This window comes from Ceratotherium simum, chromosome 10 (genome assembly GCF_057802395.1).
Source record: "Ceratotherium simum simum isolate JZ-2026a chromosome 10, ASM5780239v1, whole genome shotgun sequence".
In the NCBI taxonomy this organism is placed as follows: domain Eukaryota; kingdom Metazoa; phylum Chordata; class Mammalia; order Perissodactyla; family Rhinocerotidae; genus Ceratotherium; species Ceratotherium simum.
Window position 1 is genome coordinate 840,462 of NC_141909.1, and position 24,097 is coordinate 864,558.

The 24,097-nt window shown below is 52.5% G+C and overlaps 1 protein-coding gene across 3 annotated transcripts in view; it reads left to right on the plus strand.

Moving 5' to 3' along the window:
• Positions 1–23,506, plus strand: part of GRTP1 (growth hormone regulated TBC protein 1) — a 29,925-nt gene extending 6,419 nt beyond the window's left edge. The window contains exons 3-8 of one of the 3 annotated variants that reach the window (XM_087435811.1): positions 1,651–1,809; positions 5,820–5,944; positions 8,591–8,687; positions 17,716–17,888; positions 17,967–18,152; positions 23,166–23,506. In XM_087435811.1, the coding sequence (XP_087291937.1) occupies positions 1,651–1,809; positions 5,820–5,944; positions 8,591–8,687; positions 17,716–17,888; positions 17,967–18,152; positions 23,166–23,255 (830 nt within the window). In that variant the 3' untranslated portion in view covers positions 23,256–23,506. The other 2 variants (XM_087435809.1, XM_087435812.1) reach the window with 2 other exon arrangements.
• The last annotated feature ends 591 nt before the right edge of the window (positions 23,507–24,097 follow it).

A 24,097-nucleotide genomic window follows, 5' to 3' on the forward strand; every position in this document is an offset into this window, starting at 1 on the left:
TGATCTTCCTCAAAAAAAAAAAAAAAAAAAAAAAAGAGATGTTCTTGCCAAGACGTGATCCTCTGATGTGCTTCTAGACAGCAGAGGGTTTCTTAGATTTCCTTTGTGGCGGATGGTGCTGGTGTCTGTTCTTTCCTCCTCCAGCTCTTCCCTCGTCACCCCTGCGTCCTTCTGCACATACACAGTGTGCTCCTGCTGCCCCACGTGCCCCTCAAGGAGTGGCAGGTGCATGAGGCGTGGCCTGCGGGGCTTGCATTTAAGGTGCTCACGAACGGACGACCGTCAGTTCTGGTAGCCTCGGCGTTTGAGTTAGTAAGGTTTTATCGATAGTGCTTTTCTCAACTGTAACCTGTAATGTTATTCCTATAATTTTTTTCTGTTAAACGCAGCTAGTGCCTCTGATTTTTTCTTTTTACAGCAGCTTGTGGAATTTCACTAATTGTGTGTGCTTTTATTTTTTTCTGGAGTGTGGTCTCTTTTAAAATAATGGCATTTATAGTATAATATCCAAGGAAAACAACTAAGCTTTGAATATGTGCTTTGAAAATGAACTGTTTTGAGGGTTAAATTAAGGTCATTAGAAGCGTAAGGCGGCCCCTGGGCTGACTGGAATTGACTGGAACGTTAGCCTCACAGGTCTTTCGCATCTGCCTGGGAGATTACGGAACAGTGGTTAACTGAGGAAACACGTGGTTTTTGGCTTCTTTTCCTATATGTTTCTGTGGTCGTTAGAAAATTACTGATTACCTTTCACATATTTACTATCAGTAAAAATACCCCTCCCAGATGCGGCAGTTCTCGGTTTACAGAGATGAGCTGCACACAGGACCAGGACACCTGTGGCTGAAGCCGCCCGCGTCCAGCCACGCACGTCACACAGCCCGTGGCCCCGACGCCGCTGTCTCCTGCTCAGCCTGGCCTCGCTGGTCTCTCACGATCCATCTGTCCTCTGTGTGGCTGCAGAGAGCTTTCCAGAACACCCAGGACCTCGGGCCCTGCTGTTTCCCTGTCACCTCCAGGGCAGGACCACGCGGCCAAGCCTGAGTCTGGCACACGAGGGCTCCAGGTCTGCCCCTGCCCACAGCTGTCCCTCCAGCCCTCACTGCCCTGCTGCGGCTCCCCGGGACCACGGGGAGTCTCTTCCTGCTGCATGTCCCTTCACTCAGCGTGGCTCCTGTCCCTCCCGTGTGCAGTGTCTCTGCCATCACCAGCTCCACTCTCAGCACCCTGGGCCACACCTGGTCGAGTGGCCCCCCAGACCAGGAGCCTGAGGCCGGTCAGGGGCTAACCCGCCTTCAGTCCACAGTGTCTCGCATGGTCTGCTGGGCGGGGCGAGGGAGGACCAGAGGGTGAACTGCGCAGCCCCTGGTCCGTCAGCTCTGTGCGCTGATGGGGAAGTGGAGTACAGGGGTTATTGGAGCCCGCCCGACTGTGCTCTTGGGAGGAGAGCAAATTCTGTAACGAGCGTACGTACCAGTTTTGATGGAGGTGTGTGAAGTTTTGCATCTTTTGTATGTTCTGTTCAGGGGGAGAAGTGGGGAAAGCTAAAAGCATTGAAGGTAGTGCTGTTGGCTTGGCGGGCCCTCCCCGAGGTTCTGGCCTCAGGAGAGCCTCGTCCGTCCCCCTGAAGTGGCCCTTTCTCGGTTTCAGTGAAGCGCTATATCCGAAAAGGCGTCCCGCTTGAGCACCGGGCCCGAGTCTGGATGGGGGTGAGCGGGGCTCAGGCCCAGATGGACCGAAACCCCGGCTACTACCACCGGCTTCTCCAGGGAGAGAGGAATGACAGCCTGGAGGAGGCGATCAGGACAGGTGAGGCATGTCCGTCCCTCAGGTGATGGCGGCTGAGCCAAGGGGCGGGGGAGCACCCCCCGAGGGAGGAATTGTGTGTGCACCCCGTCTTCAAGATCGTGATGCTGGTGGAGAAGCTTGCTTTGTCGAAGATGCACCAGCTGGTTGCAATTTGAAATTATATTTTTCTCAAAGGAAAATCAAAACTTAAGTGTTCAGGGGGCCGGCACCATGGCTTAGCTGTTAAGTGCGCGCTCCGCCGCTGGTGGCCCGGGTTCAGATCCCGGGCACGCACCGACGCACCGCTTTTCCGGCCATGCTGAGGCCGTGTCCCACGTACAGCAACTAGAAGGATGTGCAACTATGACATACAACTATCCACTGGGGCTTTGGGGAGAAAAAGGAGGATTGGCAATAGATGTTAGCTCAGGGCTGGTCTTCCTCAGCAAAAAGAGGAGGATTGGCATGAATGTTAGCTCAGGGCTGATCTTCCTCACAGGAAAAAAAAAAAAAAACTGTGTTCATTAGGAAAGAACAGTGTTTTAATTCCTTCAGCAAATATTTGAGAGCACCCAGCTGGCTAGTAAGGAAATGGTCGTAGAGAGACCGATTTCTTCCATGGAGAATCCCTCAAGGAACAGAGGAGGCGGCCGAGCGAGCCGTGACTGTGCGGTCAGGTAGTCACTGTAGGGGTTCTCGCCTAGAATGACAAGAGTGGGCTGACGCCTGCTCAGGTGTGGTAAGGCCACACACCAGTGTTTTCTTTCTTTGTGTCAAACTCTAGTTATCGTCTAGGGACGCTGATATTTTGGGCATCTAACTTCTTTTTCCTCCACTTTCCTCAGTAGTCACGTAGGCTCACTGGCTCTTGAGGTTCAGAGTGCTCAAAAAAGTGTTTAACCTAAACTGAGTCATTAGATTTTTAGGAAATACTTCTGCCTTTCTGATTTTAACAGTTTTTGAGAAATACAAATACTTAAATTTTGTTTTCCTTTTTTTTTTTTTTTTTTTTGGTGAGGAAGATTAGCCTTGAACTAACATCTGTGCCCATCTTCCTCTATTTTGTATGTGGGACGCCACCAAAGCATGGCTTGATGAGCAGTGTGTAGGTCTGTGCCCAGGATCCGAACCCGTGAACCCTGGGCCACTGAAGTGGAGCATGTGAACTTAACCACTACACCACCAGGCCAGCCCACAAATACTTAATTTAAAAAAAAATCCTATTACTTTTAAGTTCTGAGAAGTTTGACTGACTTGTGACAGTGAGAGAGTGGTATGCCCTCAACATAAGGAAAGGGGGCCTTCAGCCCTCGCTGGCAGCCCCTGGGGGTCTCCTATCCCCCGGGGTGGAGCCGGTGGGGAGGGCTGGGGCCAGCTGAGCTGGGTGGCTGCATCCGGACACACAGCAGACCTCTGCCAAGGTCTCAGAACAGAAGCTGAAGGCCCAGCCTGAGGCGTCCCTCCTGGGGCCAGAAATGCTGATTCAGGTTGGGAAGAGACCTTGGGACCAAGGGAGGCCGAGCGTGTGAAATAAAATAGAATGTTGCTGTTTGTTTGAAAATGAGTTTAAAGCCTCTGTTTAGTGCTGGCGTTTTTGGATATTTTTTTTATTATGGTAAAATATACGTAACATGACATTTACCATTTTATCTTCCCAAACAAACTCTGTCCCCATTAAATTCCCCATTTCCCTCCCCCACCCCCAGCCCCTGGCACCACCGTCTACTTTCTGTCTCTGTGAACTTGATGGCTGGATGTCCCTTGTATGAGTGGAATCACACAGTATTTGTCTGTCTGTGTCTGGCTTATTTCACTCGGCATAATGTCCTCAGGGTCCATCCGTGTTGTAGCAGGTGTCAGGGTCTCCTTCCTTGTTAAGGCCAAATGAGATCCCAGTGTGTGGATGACCACATTTTGTTTACCCATCCATCGATGGACATCTGGATTGCTTCCACCTTTTGGCTGTTGTGACTAATGCTGCTCTGCTCTCAGTTCCTTTGGGGGTACCCCCAGAAGTGGGATTGCTGGGTCACTGGTAATTCCACGTCTGTTCTTTTGAGGAATTTGGGTACATCATTCTACAGGGACAGTAGAGTGGATGGGTCATGCCATGTAACCGTAGACTGAACGTCCCTGTCCACAGCCACCTCCACGATGGGAAGAAGGGAGGTAGAGAGATTTCAAACGCGGGGAAACTTCTCATAATAAAATATATTATGTAGGAATGAGCAGGGCTGGTCACGCTAGTCTGAATTAGTAAAAAACACTCTTATTCCCTCCTGATCGATTTCAGTTTTTGGAATGTTTAGAATTGCAGAGAAAAAATATTTTTGTGAAAAAACATACCATGAAAAATAATGTGCTTGGAGGCACGAAGCTTCCTATTCTGCTCAGACCTGGTTCTCTACGCGCAAAGGCTGGGCCTGGGCTGGAGGTGGGAAGAGAATTCTGGCGCGGCGTTTCCAGCGGCTGTGCAGGCGTCAGTGCTGGAGGAGAGGCAGGATTTCCCTAGGCAGAGGGGAGAGCTCGGGTATGCTCCTCTTACAGCACGACAGTGAGCTCGGGGGGTGTGCTATCTTCAGATCCACATGTGTGAGTGGGGGTCCCAATGCATTTCGGTGATGGTAGGCAGGACAGTGACACACACAACACTAATCTAAGGAGGGTCGTTAGGATCAGAAAAAGGTGTCATTGTTTCAGCTGACACACATCTTTGTCCCCTTCCACGCGTCTGCAGGGGTAACATACAAAACTGAGCTCTAAAAAGTCAGGCGTCTGAAAGGGATAATTCGGTACATGTGTGTGGTGATGGGTTGTAATTAGTATTTTGGTGGTGAACATGATGTAGTCCATGCAGAAATAGAAGTACAATGATGTACACCTGAAATTTTTACAATGTTATAAACCAATGTTACTGCAATAAACAAAAAATTAAAAAAAAAAAAATCATAATTCTGGAGGCTTGCATTTGGCCAAGTAAACAAATGAATCAGCCAAAAAAAAAAAATAATAAAAAATAAAAAAAAATAAATAAATAAAAAGTCAGGCGTGGGGCTGGCCTGGTGGCATGGTGGTTAAGTTCTCACGCTCCACTTTGGTGATCTGGGGTTTGCAGGTTCGGATCCCGGGCTCGGGGACCTACGCAGCCATGCTGTGGAGGCGTCCCACAAACAAGATAGAGGAAGATGAGCACAGATGTTAGCTCAAGGCTAATCTTCCTCAGCAAAGGGAAAAAAAAAAAGTCAGGCGTGAGGTTGGTGTGAGGCAAGGTTTTGTTCTGGTGAGGTCGCCCAGTGTCAGTACAGAATGGCTGGGCTGGGCCGGGCGGGAGGGGACGGGCCGAGGAAGCAGGTGTCTGGCAAGCAGGAAGAGGCTGGCCAGGGAGCCCTCCTGCAGACAAAGCCCGGCAGTGCTGAGTTTATTTCGTTGTTAGTTTGCGGTTCTGTCTGTTTATCTCTGAGAAGGCATCGCGGTGTGTTCTGCCTCGTTACATTTTAGATCTACAGAATTGGGAAAATATTCCAAAGTTTTGTGTAAACTGTTCACCTGTCACCCGTGGTCCTAGAGTCAAGCCCGCCCAGCTAAGAGGGAGGTGTGAGGGTGGAGGGGCCGGCGGGTCTGCGCAGTGGAGGGAAGCGAGGAAGTGTCAGGGCCCTGCAGGGCCGGTGTCAGGTCGGAGGAGCCCACTCGCCAGCACTGATTTGGGAAAAATGGCTGTTGGGACCCGCCACATCCTCCCGAGCGTAGCTGGAGCAGGACAGCATCCAGGGAACGCCCCCTCCTGCCTCCTGCCTCCAGCCGCTCTCGGCCTTGACAGTGGAGGCTGCAGGCACTGGTTGCTGTGGAGCCTTTCTGTGTGATTCAAGCACATACCTGGGTGGAAGCCATTCCTCACAGGTGGACAGAGCCCAGCCCTTAACCGGTGGGGGCTCAGGCCTCCCTGAGGGGTAGACAGGGAAGGATTTTGGTTCCTCACAGACCAGTCTTCTGTTTCCACCTTTGGAATAACTCTGTCGAGCACCTCCCTGCAGATATGAACAGGACCTTCCCGGATAATGTGAACTTCCGGAGGGGCGCCGACCCCTGCTTACAGAAGACCCTGTACAACGTGCTGCTGGCCCACGGGCGCCACAACCGAGGCGTGGGGTACTGCCAGGTGAGCCCCCTGCAGTCAGCAGGCGCCAGCAGGGAGGGTGATGACGGTGGACACCCACAGACTTATAACAGGGCTGTCGTCCTGGGGCCTTGGTGGTCCCCATGAGCGCAGTTCAGAGACTCCCTGACCAGCGACCCCTCAGCCGGCCTGTGACTCAGTGTTCCCACTAGAGAAGCCACTGGACCCATGACGGTTCTGTTGGTGTTGGGGGGAGGGTGTGGGGTGAGGAGGCGGGTAGGAGGTCATGCAAGGGAGCACAGGGCTGTGCTGTCTGGACACAGAGTGACCAGCACCTCCGCCATGGTGCAGAGTGTGTGTGCGTGTAAGTGTGTGAGAGTATGAGTGTGTATGTTGGGGGGGGTTCCTTCAAGGTCCTTTCGTGCAGTCACAACCTCCCTGCAGGTAGCGTGACAGTGGCCTACGCGCCTGCCGGTCTCACCTGTCTGGGATTTCTTCGGGAAGCAGCGCTGAGGCAGGAGGACCATTTCTTGTCCTCCCTGCCATACCCTCAGCCTGGAGCGCGTGACGGGGACACTTCTCTTCATGTTGGGGATGCAGGCGGAGCCTGGCAGGGAGAGTCGAGCTCTCTGGGGGGCGTGCAGGTGACAGGCTGGGCTTCCCGCCAGGTGGGCCGTTTCTGAGTCAGCTCGAGGGAGGCCGCCGAGGGTGCCAGGCAGGGTGTAGGCAGGAGCTGCCACTCCCGTTCCCGGGGTGCTGCCCGTCACCGTGGCCATGAGCACAGGCGCACGCTGTCGCGGGTGGCGGTGGCTCTCCGTGCGTTTGAGCTGCAGACGGCCAGTGCTCCCAGAGTCGAGGCTTGTCCAGAGGTGTCCGGAGCGGACGGGGAGTGAGACCACAGTGACGGGCGTCCTTCTCCAGGCACGGGTGAGGGGTTCGTCACAGACAGGAGCTGAGGGCGCCGGGTCCTGTGTGAGGCTTGGACAGAGTTGGCGCAGCGGGGGTCGTCTGGCAGCTTGTGTTCCCGCGTGGTTGGCACGTGGCATTGTTCCTGGGTCGAGACGAAAGGGGGAGCCTGGGGAGAGTGAGGCGGATCCTTTTGAAAAGACCAGCTGCAAAGAAGCGTAGTGACCTGCTCGTGTCCCCGAGTAACTCGTCAGGTTGTGTTTTCATGGTGCTGTCCCCTGTGGGGGCGCCTGCAGACAGGTGAAGCTGGGACGGCCCGTTCTCCCAGACAAGTCCTGATTCTGGGCTTTGTTACCGTCGTTAACCTAACGTCCAGGAACAAGGACTCAGCCTTTGGTGGGGAGGGCAGGATGGCCGAGAAACTGTCTAGATTACTCTAGTTACTGTTCTTGTTGGTTTTAAAAATAGCTTTAGGGGCCCGGCCCAGCGGCGTGGTGGTTAAGTTCGGCGCATACCTCTTCATCGGCCCGGGTTCTTGGGTTCAGATCCCAGGCAGGGACTGACACCACTCATCAGCCACACTGTGGAGGCAACCCGCACACAAAATAGAGGAAGATTAGCACAGATGTTAGCTCAGGGACACTCTTCCTCACACACACACACACACACACACACACACACACACACACGCACAAACAGCTTTGAAAAAGAAACCCCACAATTTTAAATATTGGCATGATGCCAGAGCTCTGCTGGCTTTCAGATTATACACGCACATATGTATGTACACATATTTATACACACAGATGCACATGTCTTAGTTTCCTGGGGCTGCCGGGACACAGGACCACAGGCTGAGAGCCGTAAACACTGGGAATTGGGTGTGTCACGTCTGGAGGCTGGAAGTCTGAGCCGGGTGTGGGCAGGCTGGTTCCTCCTGAGGCCGTGACAGAGACTCCTCCAGGCCCTCCCAGCTCCGGGTGGCCTCTGCCGAGCCTAGGCTCAGTCTCTGCCCCCATCTTCACATGGCGTTCTCCCTCTGTAGTGTCTCTGTGTCCATACTTGTAGGTTGACAAAAGCTGGATTATTCCCTTATTACTAGAGAAGTACATATTTATTTTAGAAAATACAGACAGCAAAAAAAGCAGAAGGTAGAAGCGTCTGAAACCCAGTCGCCCGGAGGTGACAGAGGTGACAGTAGTGACAGTAGCTCACCGTGGTTGGGCCCCCGGCCCTCGGCTGCTTCTAGCTGCTTCTAGCTGCTTCTCTCAGCTGAGTCACACACTTCGAGTGTTTTGGCAACATCCGCCCTTTGGCAAGTGCGACGAGAATTCCCTGAAACAGCCTCCATCCACACTCTCTTTCCCCACCCCTTGTGTCAGACTGTGTTACTTATGGCTGTTATGAAATGTGGTCACTGGTCTAGTTTCCCTTCTGCTATGGAGTTTCCTGCTGTTAGTACATATCAGAGCAATCTTTTTTAGAAACCACTCGTAAGTTGTATTTTAGCATAAGGGGACTGTTCCTTGAAGAGGTTTTCTAAGGCAGTATTCAGTATTCAGATTCTTTTAACCATTTTCCTTTTCTTCCCTTCACATGGGCTTGATTAGATGCATCACTAGATGGCAGTTCCTTCGTGTCTCTGGAGTTTTACTAAAATTCTAGAATTATGCAGGTTTCAGGGGAGGGTGAGAGACGTGGAAGATCAGTGGCAGCCAGACAATCGGAGACCTTGCGGTGGCTACACGCGACGTGAATTTGTCTCTCATTTTCTAATTGCAGGGCATGAACTTCATAGCGGGATATCTGATTCTGATAACAAAGAACGAAGAAGAATCCTTTTGGCTCTTAGATGCTCTTGTTGGAAGGATACTGCCTGGTACGTTGACTCCTACCGCATGCCTGTACGTTCCTGTTTCCGGTGGTACCGGACTGATTCAGCTGGGGGTCAAGATTTAATTTAAACACAGTTGAATTGTCGGGGAGTTGAGGTTAAAATCTTTTTGCAGTTGTGTTAAAGAGAACAGGATCTGAGATGACCGGCTCTGGCTGGAGCAGCGGTCACCTCAGGCCCCGGTGGTGTTTGCTCTGCGTCTCAGAGCTGGAGGTTGGCTGAGACTGTGTGCTCGGCCATCTGTCGCTCGGCCTTTACCATTTGTGTCGAGACTCGTGGGGCCGATTGCCTTGTTTACTGACCACACATCAGTGAGAGGTTAACCTGGTCTCGTGTGTGTGTGTGTGTGTGTGTTATTGAGTTCATGAATGGTCAGGTAGAGGGAAATAATTGCCAGCTGTTATTATTACTATCATTAAGGTGAAAATCATTCTTTTCATACATTTCTACCTTCCTATTTGTTAGTGAATATTCATTATTTTCATTAATTACAAATTAATAATTCATTGAGTAATAACCCCGATTTGGGTGATGCTCAGTGTAGACTGTGAGCTGCAGAGTATGACCACCTTGGGACAAGACGTGGTCAGAGCCACCTCCAGCGGGAGAGGACATGGGGCAGATACCACCTTCTGTCCCCCAAGCCGTGACCACAGTGATGGTCACAGTGAGCCTCACGTGGCCTGAAGGGCAAGCACAGTCGCAAAGTCCCCGTGACTGGTGGACGGGGAGGCCACAGGCTCCCTGCAGGGGGACAAGCCTGGGTCAGTCTCGCTTTCTGTGCCTGGCACTGCGTTTCTGTCCTCCCCCAACCCCATGCATGCCTCCCTAAGTCAGGCTAGACCCGCCCCGGGACCGGCTGGGAGAGCTGGCCCCCTCCCTGGGAGCTGTGTGTTGAAGACGTGAGGGGTGTGCGGCTGTAGCTTCTGCCTTGTGAGCATGTAGTGCGTCTCAGGTTCCAGGCTGAACTGCGGTCCATTCTCGTTGAATCCTCAGAACACCTGCACCACATGGACCCGACTATTGAGTCCATTTTATTTCATTTTATTTTATTATTATTATTTTTTTGCTGAGGAAGATTCACCCTGAGCTAACATCTGTTGCCAATCTTCCTCTTTTCTTTTCTTTTTTTTCTGCTGAGGAAGAGTGGCCCTGAGCTAACATCTGTGCCCATCTTCCTCTATTTTGTATGTGGGACGCCACAGCGTGGCTGACGAGTGGTGTAGGTCTGCACCCAGGATCCGAACCCATGAACCCGGGCCACCCACCAAAGAGGAGCGAGAGAACTTAACCACTACACCATGGGGCTGGCCCTTGAGTCCATTTTATAGATGAGGATACTTAAGGCCTGGATCCCGTGGCTGTGTTCGGCAGAGCCTGGGTTCAAATCCACAGCCACGTGAGACCTTGGTGTGTGCCTCATGGAAGAGTGAACCTGGGTTAAGGACGGGGAGGATCTGGAGAGACGACGGAAGCGGGGACTCTCCTCGCGCTCTGGTGCCGACACTGAGAGGGCTCGGGGGTGGGCACGCCACAGGCCAGGCTGGACGGAGCCCCCAAGAGGAAGGGGGATGGAGACATCCCGCGTGCGGGAGAAGAGCCTAACCGGGGAGGGGCTCTAGCTGTCCCGGCTGCCACGTGAAGGCCTGAGCTGCAGAGACGAGAATGACGAGGAGGAGGAGCCGAGACTCCGGATGAAACAGTGACAGAGCTTCATGACTGCCCCGTTTGCTTCAGTCACGTGCAAGGACTGAGTTGTGATGAATCTTTACATCCACCATCAATTCCTGGCGTGGTTCTGGGCGTTTGGCAAACATCAGCGAATAAAACATAACGCCCTGGCCCTGGAGGTCCTGCTGTAGCAGCAGGTCAGACGCTGAACAGCAGCAGCTGCACCGCCCGCAGTGACGGCGTGGAATACACGGGGCACCAGAGGTGCCAGTGCCGACGTAGGAGCCAGCAGCGAGGCCCCAGACTGCTCGGGAGTGGCGGTGTCATTATATAGGCTTGTTTTTAAGTCCATAAAACGTCATTTCCTGTCATTATCAGGTTCCGTCAAACTAAACTGCAGTGCAAGCAGGTCTTGATTCCCAAACAAAATATCCAAATAAAAATGTTAGGACCGTGGGAGAAAGAGAAATTATTCTTGTCATGGAAAAGCTGCCCAGATGGCGAAGAGGCAGCCGTATGTCGTGTTCTCTGAATTCTTTGCACAAACTAAGTCATTTCAGTGCCACAGTCGACCTGCTTTTAGTCATTTCTTTTTTAATTATACAAAAAGTGCACAGATATATCCTCATTTCAAAAGTTCAGAAGATATAGTACTGGTTATGGAATAAACAGTGACCGTTGTCCTCACTAGCACCTCCCCATTCCCTCCTCCTCAGAGGTGACTGTTGTCCTGCTGTCTCAAGGTGGTGGGGATATTTCCAGAGTTCTTTCTCTGTACTTGTGTGCAGACATGTATTTCAGCACAAAAATGAAAGAGTGAAAATTAATGACATAGGAAACAACGATGGAAAAGATGGACTGAGACAAAAGCTGGTTCTTTGGAAAGCTGATAAAAGAGACAAACCTCTGGCAAGACTGATAAAGAAAAATGGGTGAGGTATTTAGAAATGAAAAAGGTGCTGTAATGTGAAAATCGGTAGATTTTTAAGAATCATAAGCGAATATGAATAAAGTGAAGAGATAGACAGATAATTTTGAGAAAAAGACAGCCTAACAAAGCTGATGGGAGAGAAAATAGAACATCTGAATGGGCAGACATACAGACATGCACAAACTCAGCACTGACTTTAAAATCTCATCAAACCTTGAAGGAACAGGAAATTCCTGTTTTTATAAATCTTGCAGAAAATAGAAAAGGATAAACTGCTTATGATCTCATGGAGCTGGTATAAGCTTGCTGTCGTGCAGGCTGATCTCACTGACGAACGTAGGTGTACAAATCCTGCTTAAAATAATAATAATAGTAGTAACTTGAATCCAGTGATGATTGTGGAGTACTTTTTTTATCTAAAGAGAATATATCCCAGGAATGTAAGGATGGCTTAATCACATCAAAGGCATCGAGAACAAAGCAAAGCCAAGAAAGCTTGAAAGAATGTTGGAGGTTTATTATAATGCTGCAGTGATTGACATGCTGTGCTGTGAGGTCGTGGACAGATGAACAGCTGGGAGGCCAGAAATCAATTAGTGTACTGATCTATTTATGGGGACTTGGTATGTGAGGTGTATCCATGAATGGGGAGAAGATAGCCTATTTAAAACATCATTCTGTGACAACTGGCCGCCTATATGGAAGAAAACAAAATTAGACCCTTCGTTCAATTCCAGATGGATTCAAGACTTACGTGAAAAAGCAAAACTTTAAAACTCAGAAAATAGGATATAGAATACTTTAGTGATGCTGGAGTAGGGAAGTTCTTGAACTAAATTCAAAATGTATAAAAGACATGATTGGGGCCGGCCCCATGGCTTAGCGGTTAAGTGTGCGCGCTCTGCTGCTGGCAGGCCGGGGTTCGGATCCCGGGCGCACACCGACGCACCGCTTCTCCGGCCATGCTGAGGCCGAGTCCCACATACAGCAACTAGAAGGATGTGCAGCTATGACAGACAACTATCTACTGGGGCTTTCGGGGGGGCGGAATAAATAAATAAAATCTTTAGAAAAAAAAAAGACATGAGTGATAATTTTAATTACCTTAAAATTAAAAACTAATTTTGACACAAGATGTCATAAGCGAAGGAGAGAGACAAGCTGGTGTTTTGGAGAAGGCGTCTGTGATCCATATAATTAATATAGAGAGTTCCTAAAAATCTAAGTAGAAACAGGTCAATAGAAAATTTGGTGAAGAATATGCCTAATAGGGGATTTACAAAATAGGAAACCTGAATGGCCAGCAAAGTCATGAAGAGCTGACGCGTTCTTGGTGGGCAAGGAGGTGCGGATTTCAACACTGAGGCAGGCTGCCAGCGCCTCCAGCACAGCCCCTGGCCACTGTCGCCCCCAGGTCAGTGACACCCCAATTTGAGAGCAGTGGAAACAGGATGAAAATTGGTGTTAGAACTGAGGACAATATCTTGTTATTGTCTCCTCACAAAGGAGGAGATGGACGAAGGGAGAGTAAGTTGTACCAAGTCACAGAACTCGTGGTCTCAGCCACCCCTCGCCGGCCTCCTGCCTTGCTGACCAGCCCTCCTCGGGCACCGCCACCTCCGGGAGGTTTAGTGTGGCAGGAAAATTAGTATAGTGTTTGCTCTGTCGCTTAATAGTCCCTCAGACAAGGTTTACTTAGAGGATTTCACTTCTACCCTCAAACGCCTCTCTGGTCCCAAGTCAATAGAACCCTGCCAGATGAGGTCTGGACACACTAATCTTGGCCTCTGCATGTCCGCACGCAGAATTCCCAGGCTCTCACAGACCTCCGTTGACACCAGATGGCCTCTTCTGGAACCAGTGGTGGCTGTCCCAGCTAGTCACTGCTGAAACCAAGGCATCCAGTGAGGGGCACAGGAGGAGAAGCAGACACGGCCCCTCCACGGGTCGAGGAGGACTCCTGAGCCTTGCAAAGAAGCCAGGTCGGGACCAGATCCCGACTCCCTGGTCCGATTTCAAGCATGGAGGGGGAGCACCATTACGTCCAATGATGAGCTAACGTATTGTGTCCTGAAAAGCTGGTTTGACCTGTTTTCCCTTGAAACAGGGAAACAGGCTGTTAATTGCTCCTCACAGAACTACCCCAGCTCAAGCCAGAAGGTGTGGCTCAGATGAGGTGGTGGGCTCACAGCCCTGAGGGCCAGAGGGGGTGGATCCCTGGGCCCGTTCATCCCCGCTGCACCTGGGCCCGGGCCAGTGTTTCCCCGTGTCCTGCTGATGCACTTCCGTGGGGGCTCTCCCAGCCCTCATGTCATCTTCCACCACCTGCGCCCTGCTCCTGTGGCCGGGCATCGCCTTTTCCCAGGCAGGACTTCGCCCTGGGCTGAAGAGCACCAGTTCTGGAGTTAGACACGCAGGTTGAAGTCCCAGCTACACCACGTACTACTCGTGTAGCAGTGATAATCACGGGCACGAGTCCACATCTGTGCCCCCCGCACTGCGGCAGGGGCAGCCCTCCCATGAGCTGACACAGCCCTCGGGTGGTTGGCCTAGGCGGGACTGCCCAGAGGCACATCACCCGGGCCCTGGGGGCGAGGCCAGTTCAGGGGCTGCTTAGGGTGTTTCTGTTCCTGAGCACAGACCCAACATCGCCGGCTCAGACGCAGCAGTTTCGGGTGGCTGCAGGCAGGGCCGGAGGAATGCAGATTGTCTCCTCCTCTGTTGCACGGCAGAGCCTTGAGGAGGCTCCAGTGACCCCGCCCGGTGAGCACTCAGGCCTGTGGCAGTCTGGGGGGGACGGTGACAGCTCTGTTTTTGGAAGCTGCTGTAAGCCTCTAACTGGAACGAGGTCGCGCTGTGCTGGCAGCTCACAGATCCCCTCATGGCTCCTGTGCTTAGCCTGGCTCCCTCTGAGAGGTCGCCGTCACTCCAGAATTGGGGTGGCTCTCGGGACACTCTCCACTGGGGACAGAATCCGTGCTCCCTTGTCCCCAGCTGGACCAGAATGTTGCTCAGTTAAAAAGTTTCAAGAGGGGCCGGCCCCGTGGCTTAGCGGTTAAGTGCGTGTGCTCCACTACTGGCGGCCCGGGTTCGGATCCTGGGCGCACACCAACGCACCGCTTCTCCAGCCATGCTGAGGCCGCGTCCCACATACAGCAACTAAAGGGATGTGTAGCTATGACATACTACTATCTACTGGGGCTTTGGGGAGAAAAAGGGAAAAAAAAAAGTTTCGAGAGAGACACAAAAGAAGGATATGAGAGGGAAGAATTCTTTTAATCCCTGGTGTTTTGTAACTGCATTGACTTCTATTAAATTATTTTCAGGGTATTTGTGTGTGTGTGTGTGTGTGTGTGTGTGTGTGTGTGTGTGTGTGTGAGGGAGATCAGCCCTGAGCTAACATCCGTGCTAATCCTCCTCTTTTTGCTGAGGAAGACCGGCTCTGAGCTAACATCTATAGCCAATCCTCCTCCTTTTTTTTCCCCAAAGCCCCAGTAGATAGTTGTATGTCATAGCTGCATATCCCTCTAGTTGCTGTATGTGGGACACGGCCTCAGCATGGCCGGAGAAGTGGTGCGTCAGTGCACGCCCGGGATCCGAACCCAGGCCGCCAGTAGCAGAGCACGCACACTTAACCGCTAAGCCACCGGGCCAGCCCTTTCAGGGTATTTTAGTATTGAACATAGTTTATTGTGTGCCTACTCTTTGAAAATTAGTAACATGACCACAATGTCATGTCAATATTTATAATGATTCTATTTTAACCAAAATAATTAACAAGAACATCTCGTTTCTTTGCCATGGTGAACGGCCAAACTGGATATGGGCAGCAGGACAGGATTCTGTGTTTGGCACAGAATGTGTGTGCCAGATTTTCCTGTTGTATTACATGGATTACTTACTGATTTTTTTTATCAAAAATTAAGCATTAAAGAGGCCAGCCTAGTGGCACATCGGTTAAGTTTGTGCACTCTGCTTCAGCAGCCCGGGATTCGCGGGGTTGGAGCCCGGCATGGACCTACGCACTGCTTGTCAAGCCATGCTGTGGCAGCGTCCCATAGAGAGTAGAGGAGGATGGGCACGGATGTTAGCCCAGGGCCAGGCTTCCTCAGTAAAAAGAGGAGGATTGGCAACAGATGTTAGCTCAAGGCTAATATTCTTCACTAAAAAATAAAAAAATAATAAAATAAAATTAAGCATTAAAGTTTATTGTAATACATCACATTAACAAGCTGGAAAGTTCTTTGGCAAGACAAATGTCCATTCAAATGATAGACAGGCTGTTGGAAGTGTTGGTCTGTCTGTCTTTCCAAGCACATGGTCAAAGAGCTGTGGGCACCGCCGGCTGCAGGCCGGTGCCCAGGCCCTTGGGTGGAGAAGCAGTGAGCTGCCCTTAGCGGGTCTTGCTTTCCGAGGCCCCCAAGCCACTAAGTGGAGTGAAAGGAATTTCTCCCAGTTAAGCCGTCAGCCCTCATTGGGAATGAAGAGAAATATTTAGACTAAACATGGCCTCCTCCTTCTGTGTTCGGGATGTGGGGGTGGGGGGGACACGTTGGCCTCTTCTAGAATTTCTGGTAAAAGTAATGAAGCGTCCGTACCCTTGAGGTGGAGGAAGCACGCAGGATTCCGAGAGCGGCGAGGAGAGCCTCCAGCAGCTCCACGTGCAGACTTCGCCTGCACACGTGAGCACATGCATGTGGGTGGGCACCGTCTGAAGACCCCTCGAGTCATGGCCCCTCCCTGCAGAGGCGCCATCTAGGGCAGGCCTAAGTGTGAGGTCGGAGGGCTCGGGAGGTTGGAAAGGGAAGAATAGCACCTTTCCAGAGTGTACGGCAGGGTCCTGTTTGCAGGATAAGTCTGTGTGTCCTCGGTGTCAGAAGTACGGGGCGCCCATCAGACTGCTGAGCGGGGATTGGTTACCTGGGGGCGGGCTGTGAGGCCACTTGCACGTGTCACTGAAACTCTCCTGTAATGTCCACATTCGTCACAAGCGTCGTCTTCATAACAAAAAATACAGGAAAGAGAGAAATAAAGAACACACCACGAGTAAGCAAGGGAGAGTGTGTTCTGTGCTCAGAGGAACCCCGGATGCGCAGGGGCCCTGGCACACTCCTGGGGAGGCCATCATGGCTGCAGCCACTGCTGTTCCTGAAACTCAAGTCCACCCCACAGAGGGCACACATTTTACCAGCCAGACGGGGAATTAGAAACCTAAGACTTATTAAAAATTGTGTTTTATGACACTAATTTATGTGCCTGCACCATCTGCTCTGGGGATGCACGGGGGTGTGGGGGGCGCCCACCACGAGCCCCACCCCTTCCTCACTCTGAGTGTGCGTGGGATGGCTTGGTGGCACCAGGAGAGGCCCAATCACCCAGCACCACGCAGGCGAGGGCAGGTTCGCTTACGCCTGGACCCTTGTGCTCAGCCCGGCAGCCTCCACACTGGGACCTGTCTCACCCCCAGGAAGGGGCTCGTTGTCGGGCATTGCTGTCCCCGAAGCTCAGGAGGCCCTGCGCCCGCCCCTGCCCCCTCAGCCTCACTTAGCCCGGGCGGCCAGAACCCGGCTGCTGAAGGCCACTGAGACCAGCGGCATGGCCATGGCTGCCGGCTCTCCCTCCCTCGGGATGACGGGAAAAGGTGGCTGCTGCCTACAGATTTTACACAGTTGTGTTTTTATTGTGGTAAAATACACGTAACATACAATTTACTGTCCTCACCATTTGTAAGTGCCCAGTTCAGCAGCATTAAGCACATTCGCACTGTTGTGCAGCCATCACCACCACCTCCAGAACTGTTGTCTTCCCAAACTGAAACTTTACCCCATTAACCACTACGTACCGCCCCTCCCCCCACCCCGGCACCACCGTCTACTTTTCATTTCTATGAATTTGACTCCTTTAGGGACCTCACAGAAGTATTTGTTTTTTGTGACTGGCTTTTTTCATGCAGCATAACATCTTCAGGATCCATCCATGTTGGAGCAGGTGTCAGGATTTCCTTCCTTTTTAAGGCTAATATCCCCTTGTATAGAGAGACACGTTCTGTTATCCGCCTCCGTAGGTGGACACTTGGTTGTGTCCACCTTTTGGTGAGGGGAAATAATGCTGCTGTGAAGGTGGGTGTGCAGACATGCCTGCTTACCCCCAGCAGGTCTGAACTAACGCCCAGCAGGGGCACCCGGGGACCTTGCTCTGGGACTTGCTCCCAGGAGTCCCCACATCTGCATGGCTCGGCATCCTGCCTGGGGCCTCCTTCCGGCCTTGCCCTCCTCTTCTGAAAAGGGTCCTCCACGGAGAGCCCTGTTTTCCATCCCTGGCTGAGCAGGATCGGGGGCCAGGCCGTCGGGGGCTGTGGTTGTGGATCGAGTGATGCAGGTTTCTTGGTTTTTCGTCTCGTCCCCGGGGCAGATTACTACAGCCCCGCGATGCTGGGCCTGAAGACGGACCAGGAGGTCCTCGGGGAGCTGGTGAGGACCAAGCTGCCGGCGGTGGCAGCCCTGATGGACGGGCACGGTGTCCTGTGGACCCTGGTTGTGTCTCGATGGTTCATCTGCCTGTTCGTGGACATCCTGCCCGTGGAGGTGAGCATGGCGCGCGCCTTGCTGGGGCAGGGCTGCCGGGGCCGCCGCGCAGTGATGCTCTGCCCTGTTTCTCTGCAGACGGTGCTTCGGATCTGGGATTGTTTGTTCAACGAAGGCTCAAAGATCATCTTCCGGGTGGCCCTGACCCTGATTAAGCAACACCAGGCTTTTATTTTGGAAGCCACCAGTTTCGCAGACGTTTGTGAGAAGTTCAAGGAGATCACCAGAGGGAGGTTTGTGACCGAGTGTCACACCTTCATGCAGGTGAGTGCAGTCTGCGGCTATTTGCCCGGCCCATGGCGTGGGTGCCCTGGCTCTGCTCGTCTGTCTGTCTGGCGCAGCGTCTGTCCCTGCGTTCCCTCTGGACCTCCGTCTCTGCAGGCCCCTTGACCCCTCCCCTCTCAAGCAGCCCCTTCCAGGCCCATCTTCACCTGGACCCTGGGGCCGGCCGGCAGACCCGTGGTGGCCACCCACCCGGAGTCCAGTGGCTGCTCCTCAACTCCTGCACCATAAGCCCTGAGGGGAGCGGGTCCAGTGCCACTGGGACTCCCTCTAGGGCCGGTCCAGGTTCACCGGGCCGAAGCAGGCAAGGCAGAACCTGTCCAACCTGCACGTCAGTTTCTCCCAGGCCTGGGAGGTGGAGTTTTCCGAGTCAAGGCGCAGCGCGGGGCCTCGGTCTGCTGCCCCTTCCTGGAGCCCCCCGTGGTCTCAGGGCTTTCCTCGTGACCGTCTGTGGTAGGTTCCCCGTCTCTCCGCGGCCCGACCACTGTCCACTTCTCGCCAGGCCCTGCTGGGCTCACACTGTCTGTTGTTGTTCCACCTGGAAGGGCAGCTCCCTGAGGCGGGCGCCTCCCCGCTGGGTCTGGGCCTGGCGCAGGCCATGTAGACAACTCAGGTCCACTGAGTGAACAGAGTGGGAGCTGCATCCAACAGGAGGATGAGGCTGCAGAGGCTGGTAGAGGCTGGGCCGGAGAGGCAGGTTTCAGCTGGGCTAGTGGGAAGAGGGCGAGAGGCCGGGAGCGAAGCCGGAATGACCCTGGTGGGGGGTGAGTGCCGGCGCCTGGGCGGCCTTGATCTTGAATGCTGAGCCCATCCCGATTTTCACCTTCCCACCTGAAATACCGACAAATTCAGAGGAGGCAGCAGAGGCACCAATGGCTACGTCATCTCCGGGCCCAGGACTGCCAGGTGATTCTCCCGCCTCCCGGAGGAGCAAGCCACCATGCTGAGGCGGCTTTGCCTGGGAGCACCGACAGCCAGCGGGCGACTGAGGGGCCGCCTTCTGATGGTGGGGCTGTCTTAGGAAGAATCGAGGACACTGAGCCAGAGTGTGTGCCCGAGCTTCTCCCTGCCGCACTGGAAGTGAAGCGAGCACGCAGGTGGCTCCAGGGAGCAGCTCGGGCAGAGCAGAAAAACCCGGGGCCTCTGTCCTGGGGCTCCCGGTAAGGGATGGGGTGCTGCCTCTACTCCGCCTCGGGAGGAACAGAATGACCTCCTGCCTCACTGCCGTGCAGGGACACACAGTCGCCAGGGTCCCGTGCATCCTCTGAATGGCGGGCGGGCGGGCGGGCGGGCGGGCGTGAGCACTGACGTTTCAGCTCCTACCCGGCTGTGCTCACCGGCCAGCGGCCTCGACAAAGGGAAGGTGGTGATGACGGAGGAGAAATCTCAGACCTGTCACCGGCCCATTCGGAGACTGGCCAGCTGGAGCTGGAGCCTGTCACCGTGACAGTGTGCGTCCTCTGGAAGGGGCCACTCCTCTGTCCTGGGAAGTCTCCAGACCGGCTGGTGGCCTCGCCTCTTGGTGAGGAGTCATGGGGAAATCCAAGCGGCAGACGGCGGAGGGAGCTTCTCCCAGGCCTTCAGCGCGTCTGTGCCCTGCGTCCAGGAATTTGTAGGCCGGACGCTGCATCACAGCTGGCCCGTTCTGTACGACTGCTGGCTGGTTTCATGATCCCTTTAGGCTCAGTTTCCTCATTTATCACAGAGAGGAGATCATAATAGGTTCTGCATCCTAGGTTTGTTTAGGGTTTTTGTTTTAATGAGGTAGAATTCCCATGTCATAAAATTCACCCTTTTAACATGTACGGTTCAGAGGCCTTTAGTATGTCCACAAGATTGTACAACTATCATCACTATTCCAGAACATTCTCATCACCCCAAAAGCGAACCCCGTACCTCCTCCCTCTCCCAGCCCCTGGCAACCACCAGTCTTTCTGTCCCTGTGGATTTGCCTCTTGTGGACATGTCACGTGTGACGTTTTGTTCCCGATTCTCTTACTCAGCATGATGCTTTCGGGTCATTGAGTTCTAACAGGCATTATTTATGGCTGTGTTTAGCAGAGTACCTGCACACAGTAAGTGCTCAATGAGTGCTGGAATTTGTAAAGTGCAAGAGGCAGCAAGGTGACGGGTCTCCTGCCTGCGCGCCGGTTGCAGGAGGATGGCCATCCACAGCGGGGCTTTGTGGGGCTTCTGCCCGAAGGTGCTCTGGGCCCTGAGCACCAAGCAGGCTTGAGGGAAGCACAGAGGATCACAAGAGCACTGGGCGGGTTCCTCCTGTCTACGTAGACCATGTTGAAATAGAAATGCTGTGTGTCATCACAGAGCAGATGGAGCCACTCAAGGGGAGTTGGCGGGGTGGCGGCCCTGGGACAGTGGGTCCTACTTTGTCACTGATCCCTGCAAAGTCGTGCTTGTGTTTCTGTATTAGACACATCATCGCAGCACTGCAGTTCATATGTCAGACCTCCGAGAAGTCCTCATGAGAACATCTGGAACTTCCTGGGGAATAAACACGGGGGTCTCACGTCGGAGCTCAGTGCAAGGGTAATGGGACACGGACAGCTGGACACCAAGGTCCTGGCACATCGCAAGGACTGGAGTTACTTCCCACTTCTCAGGAACGTGGGCGTCACCACGTTAACTGCTCTACCCCGACCTTAGGTGCTGTGTGTTACGGACCCACCGAAGAATTTCTGGAATGAAATTTCTTAAACGCTTTATAATGCAGCCTTACACTTGGCCTAATTTATAACCGTGAATTTCTCAGCGGTAACTGCACAAATGATTATTAAATTATTATGCATAAAAGATGCGATGGCGTGTCCCCCAGTCTAAAATGTTTGTTCTCATGCTGGTCATGACGCTGGCCTCTGAAGCCCCAGGCTGTGGCCGCCGTGGGCTGGTGCCCAGCTCTCCCTCCCTCCCCAAGGCACCATCTTTCCTCCTCATCGTGGGGTGGTTTCTCTCTTACTAGAAATGAGTCTGAGTCTCTTCCTGCTTCCACTTCTCAAATCTGGTTTCTTACAGTTTCCTTAGTCTGGTCACGGACAGCCCTGACTGGCTTCAGAGCTGCTACAGGACCCACAGTTAAAGGGTCAAAACTACGAGAACAGAGCTCAGGCAACAGAAGCAAAAACAGGCCAACCGGACGACCTCGAACTTAAAAACTCCCACTCAGCAAAGGAAACACAAGACCTGCAGAACGGGAGAGGATATTTGCGAACCACATATCTGATAAGGGGTTAATATCCAGAACATACAGAGAACTACAGCTCAACAACAAAAACCCAAATAATTCCATTTAAAAATAGGCAAAGGCTTGAACAGACATTTCTCCAAAGAAGACATAGAGATGGCTGACAAGCATGTAAAGAGATGCTCAACATCACTAATCACGAGGGAAATGCAAATCAAAACCACACGAGATGCCACTTCACACCCACGAGGATGGTCACTGTCAAAACACAGGAATAAGTGTTGGCGAGGATGTGGAGAAATTGGAACCCTCGTGCACTGTTTTTCGGAATGTAAAATGCTGCAGCACCTGTGGAAGACAGTATGGCAATTCCTCAAAAAATTAAACAGAATTACCAGAGGATCCAGCAATTCCACTGGATCCAGCAAATCCAGTAGATACCCAAAAGAACTGAAAGCAGGGACTTGAACACATATTTGTACACCTATGTTCATAGTCGGATTATTCCCAATAGCCAAGATATGGAAAAAACCCAATTGCCCATCAACAGATGAGTGGATAAACAGACCGTGGTCCATCCATACAATGAGATGTTATTCAGCCTTTTTATAAAGGAAGGAAATTCTGACACGGGCTACATGGCTGAACCTTAAGGACGTTCTACTGAAATAAGGCAGTCACAGAAGACAAATGCTGTAGGGTTCTACTTTTACACGAGGGACACAGAGGAGTCAGATTGATAAGAGACAGAGAGTAGATGGTGGTTCCAGGGGCTGAGCGATGGGGAGTTAGGGTTTAGTGGGGACAGAGTTTTGTTTGGGGAGATGGAAAGTTCTAGAGATCTGATACACAACAATGTGAATACAGTTAGCACTACTGAACTGTACACTTAGAAATGGTTAAGATGGTAAATTTATATTATGTGGTTTTTAGCACAATTAAAAAAACCAACTAAAACAGAAATTGGACAAGACGTTACCTGATTTTAATTCCAAGGGCTTGGAGCCCGTGACTTCAGAATCCGAGGTGTTGACTTTATGGATTTGATTCACAACATGAAAATGTGATAGGGGACGCGGAAACGTGGCCTCAGGAGAGCACAGGTCGCGTCTGCTCACCCCGCAAACATCCCAACATCTGAGAAGACACACTGGGACCTGCCCCCTGCCTGCCGTGTGCTCACGCCCGACTGGAACGAACGCTTGCCTGAATTGGGACTCGCATGTGCCCAGAGCCCCCTCACCCTGTGCCATCGCAGCAGCTGACCACAGCTCTGAGTCGTGGGCCAGCGATGTCTGGCTGTGTGGGGTCTCGCCTTGATGCCGTTAGCTCGGCTGCGGGTGCAGGCAAAGTGATGCTCAAGCCACAGGGTGCTCCCCTCTGGCCAGCCGGCCTTTGAGGCCCGCTGCTAAAATGGACGGCAGCGTGTCTGGGGCCCAGCATCCAGCCCCGGGGCTCCGTGGACAGGTCTGGCGGCTCTCCTCTGCCTGGTGTCTGCGGTGAGCACTGATTGGTTTGTCGCGGTGCCTCTCTTTCACTTTGAAAACAGTCTAAAGGAAACAGGTGACCTTTGCTTCAGTTGACTGATTTAACATTGTCAGGCAGCCGACCTGCCGCCCTGGGTCTCTGGGGCAGAAATGGGATGTGGCAAACCGGGGGATGTCTGCCCGGCTGGGGACCAAGGCCTGCAGTTTTTAGTCTGTTGTCCGTCTGCCGCAGTCTAGCGTTTAATGGGACAGCTGAGGTAGAAACGTGTTGGTTGGTTGGTTTCTAAACGAACTCCACTTCTGTTCCAGAAAATCTTCTCCGAGCCGGGCAGCTTGCCCATGACCACCATCACCAGGCTCCGGGAGCGCTGCAGGGCCAAGCTGCTGGCTCAGGGGTGAGTGGGCGCCTCCCACGCTGACCGAGGCTGTGCTGCCAGAGCTGACCAATTGTGACCACTTTCCTGAAAGTGCTGTAAATACTCGATGTCTACACTTGAGTCATGAATTTGTTCTAAGTGATTTAAAATCATGTCTTTCTGTAACTCTTTATGGGCTATGAAGTCATGAATTTATAAAAATATATTTTTACCTGATGGATAATATATAAAATGTGAGATGTGTTTGTATTTAATAAATTATGTCAGCACCTTTGAATTTGTGATTATCAGCTTGTCAGCCGCCTGAAAATTAAAACCAAAGCAGTGAGCTGTCATCAGTGTTATTAATGCCAGTTAACTATTTCCATTCCTTTCTGTGGCGTTTATTTACCTTTATGTGAGGTTTGTGCACATTTACCTTTATGTGAGGTTTGTGCACATAGCAAGTGATTTCTCTTTAGAAAGCTAATTTTTAAAATTACCGTGTCACGTGAAGAATAAACCAGACATACGTGAGTGAGATGTAGGGAACTGCAGGAGTCTGATTTGGGCCCACGAGTGCTCCATGAAGCCACCTCACCCTGGACCCCTAGAGGGAGGAGACCTCCCTCTTCACCCAGCAGGACCATCCTCTCAGGGCTTGAGGCCCTGAACTTCCCACCCCAACCCCTGACCCACCTGCCCGCCCCAGAACCTGAGCCCTGCATGGGACACGTGGGTGCAAGTGGGGACAAGCAGGGCACACTCGGGGCAGCCGGCCTGCCCCCCCCCAGCAGCCCCAAGCCCACCTGCCCCGCTCAGCAGTGTTGCCTGTAAACACCCCTGGGTTTCTCCAAGTCGTCCCTTTACAGACACCCCTGTTCC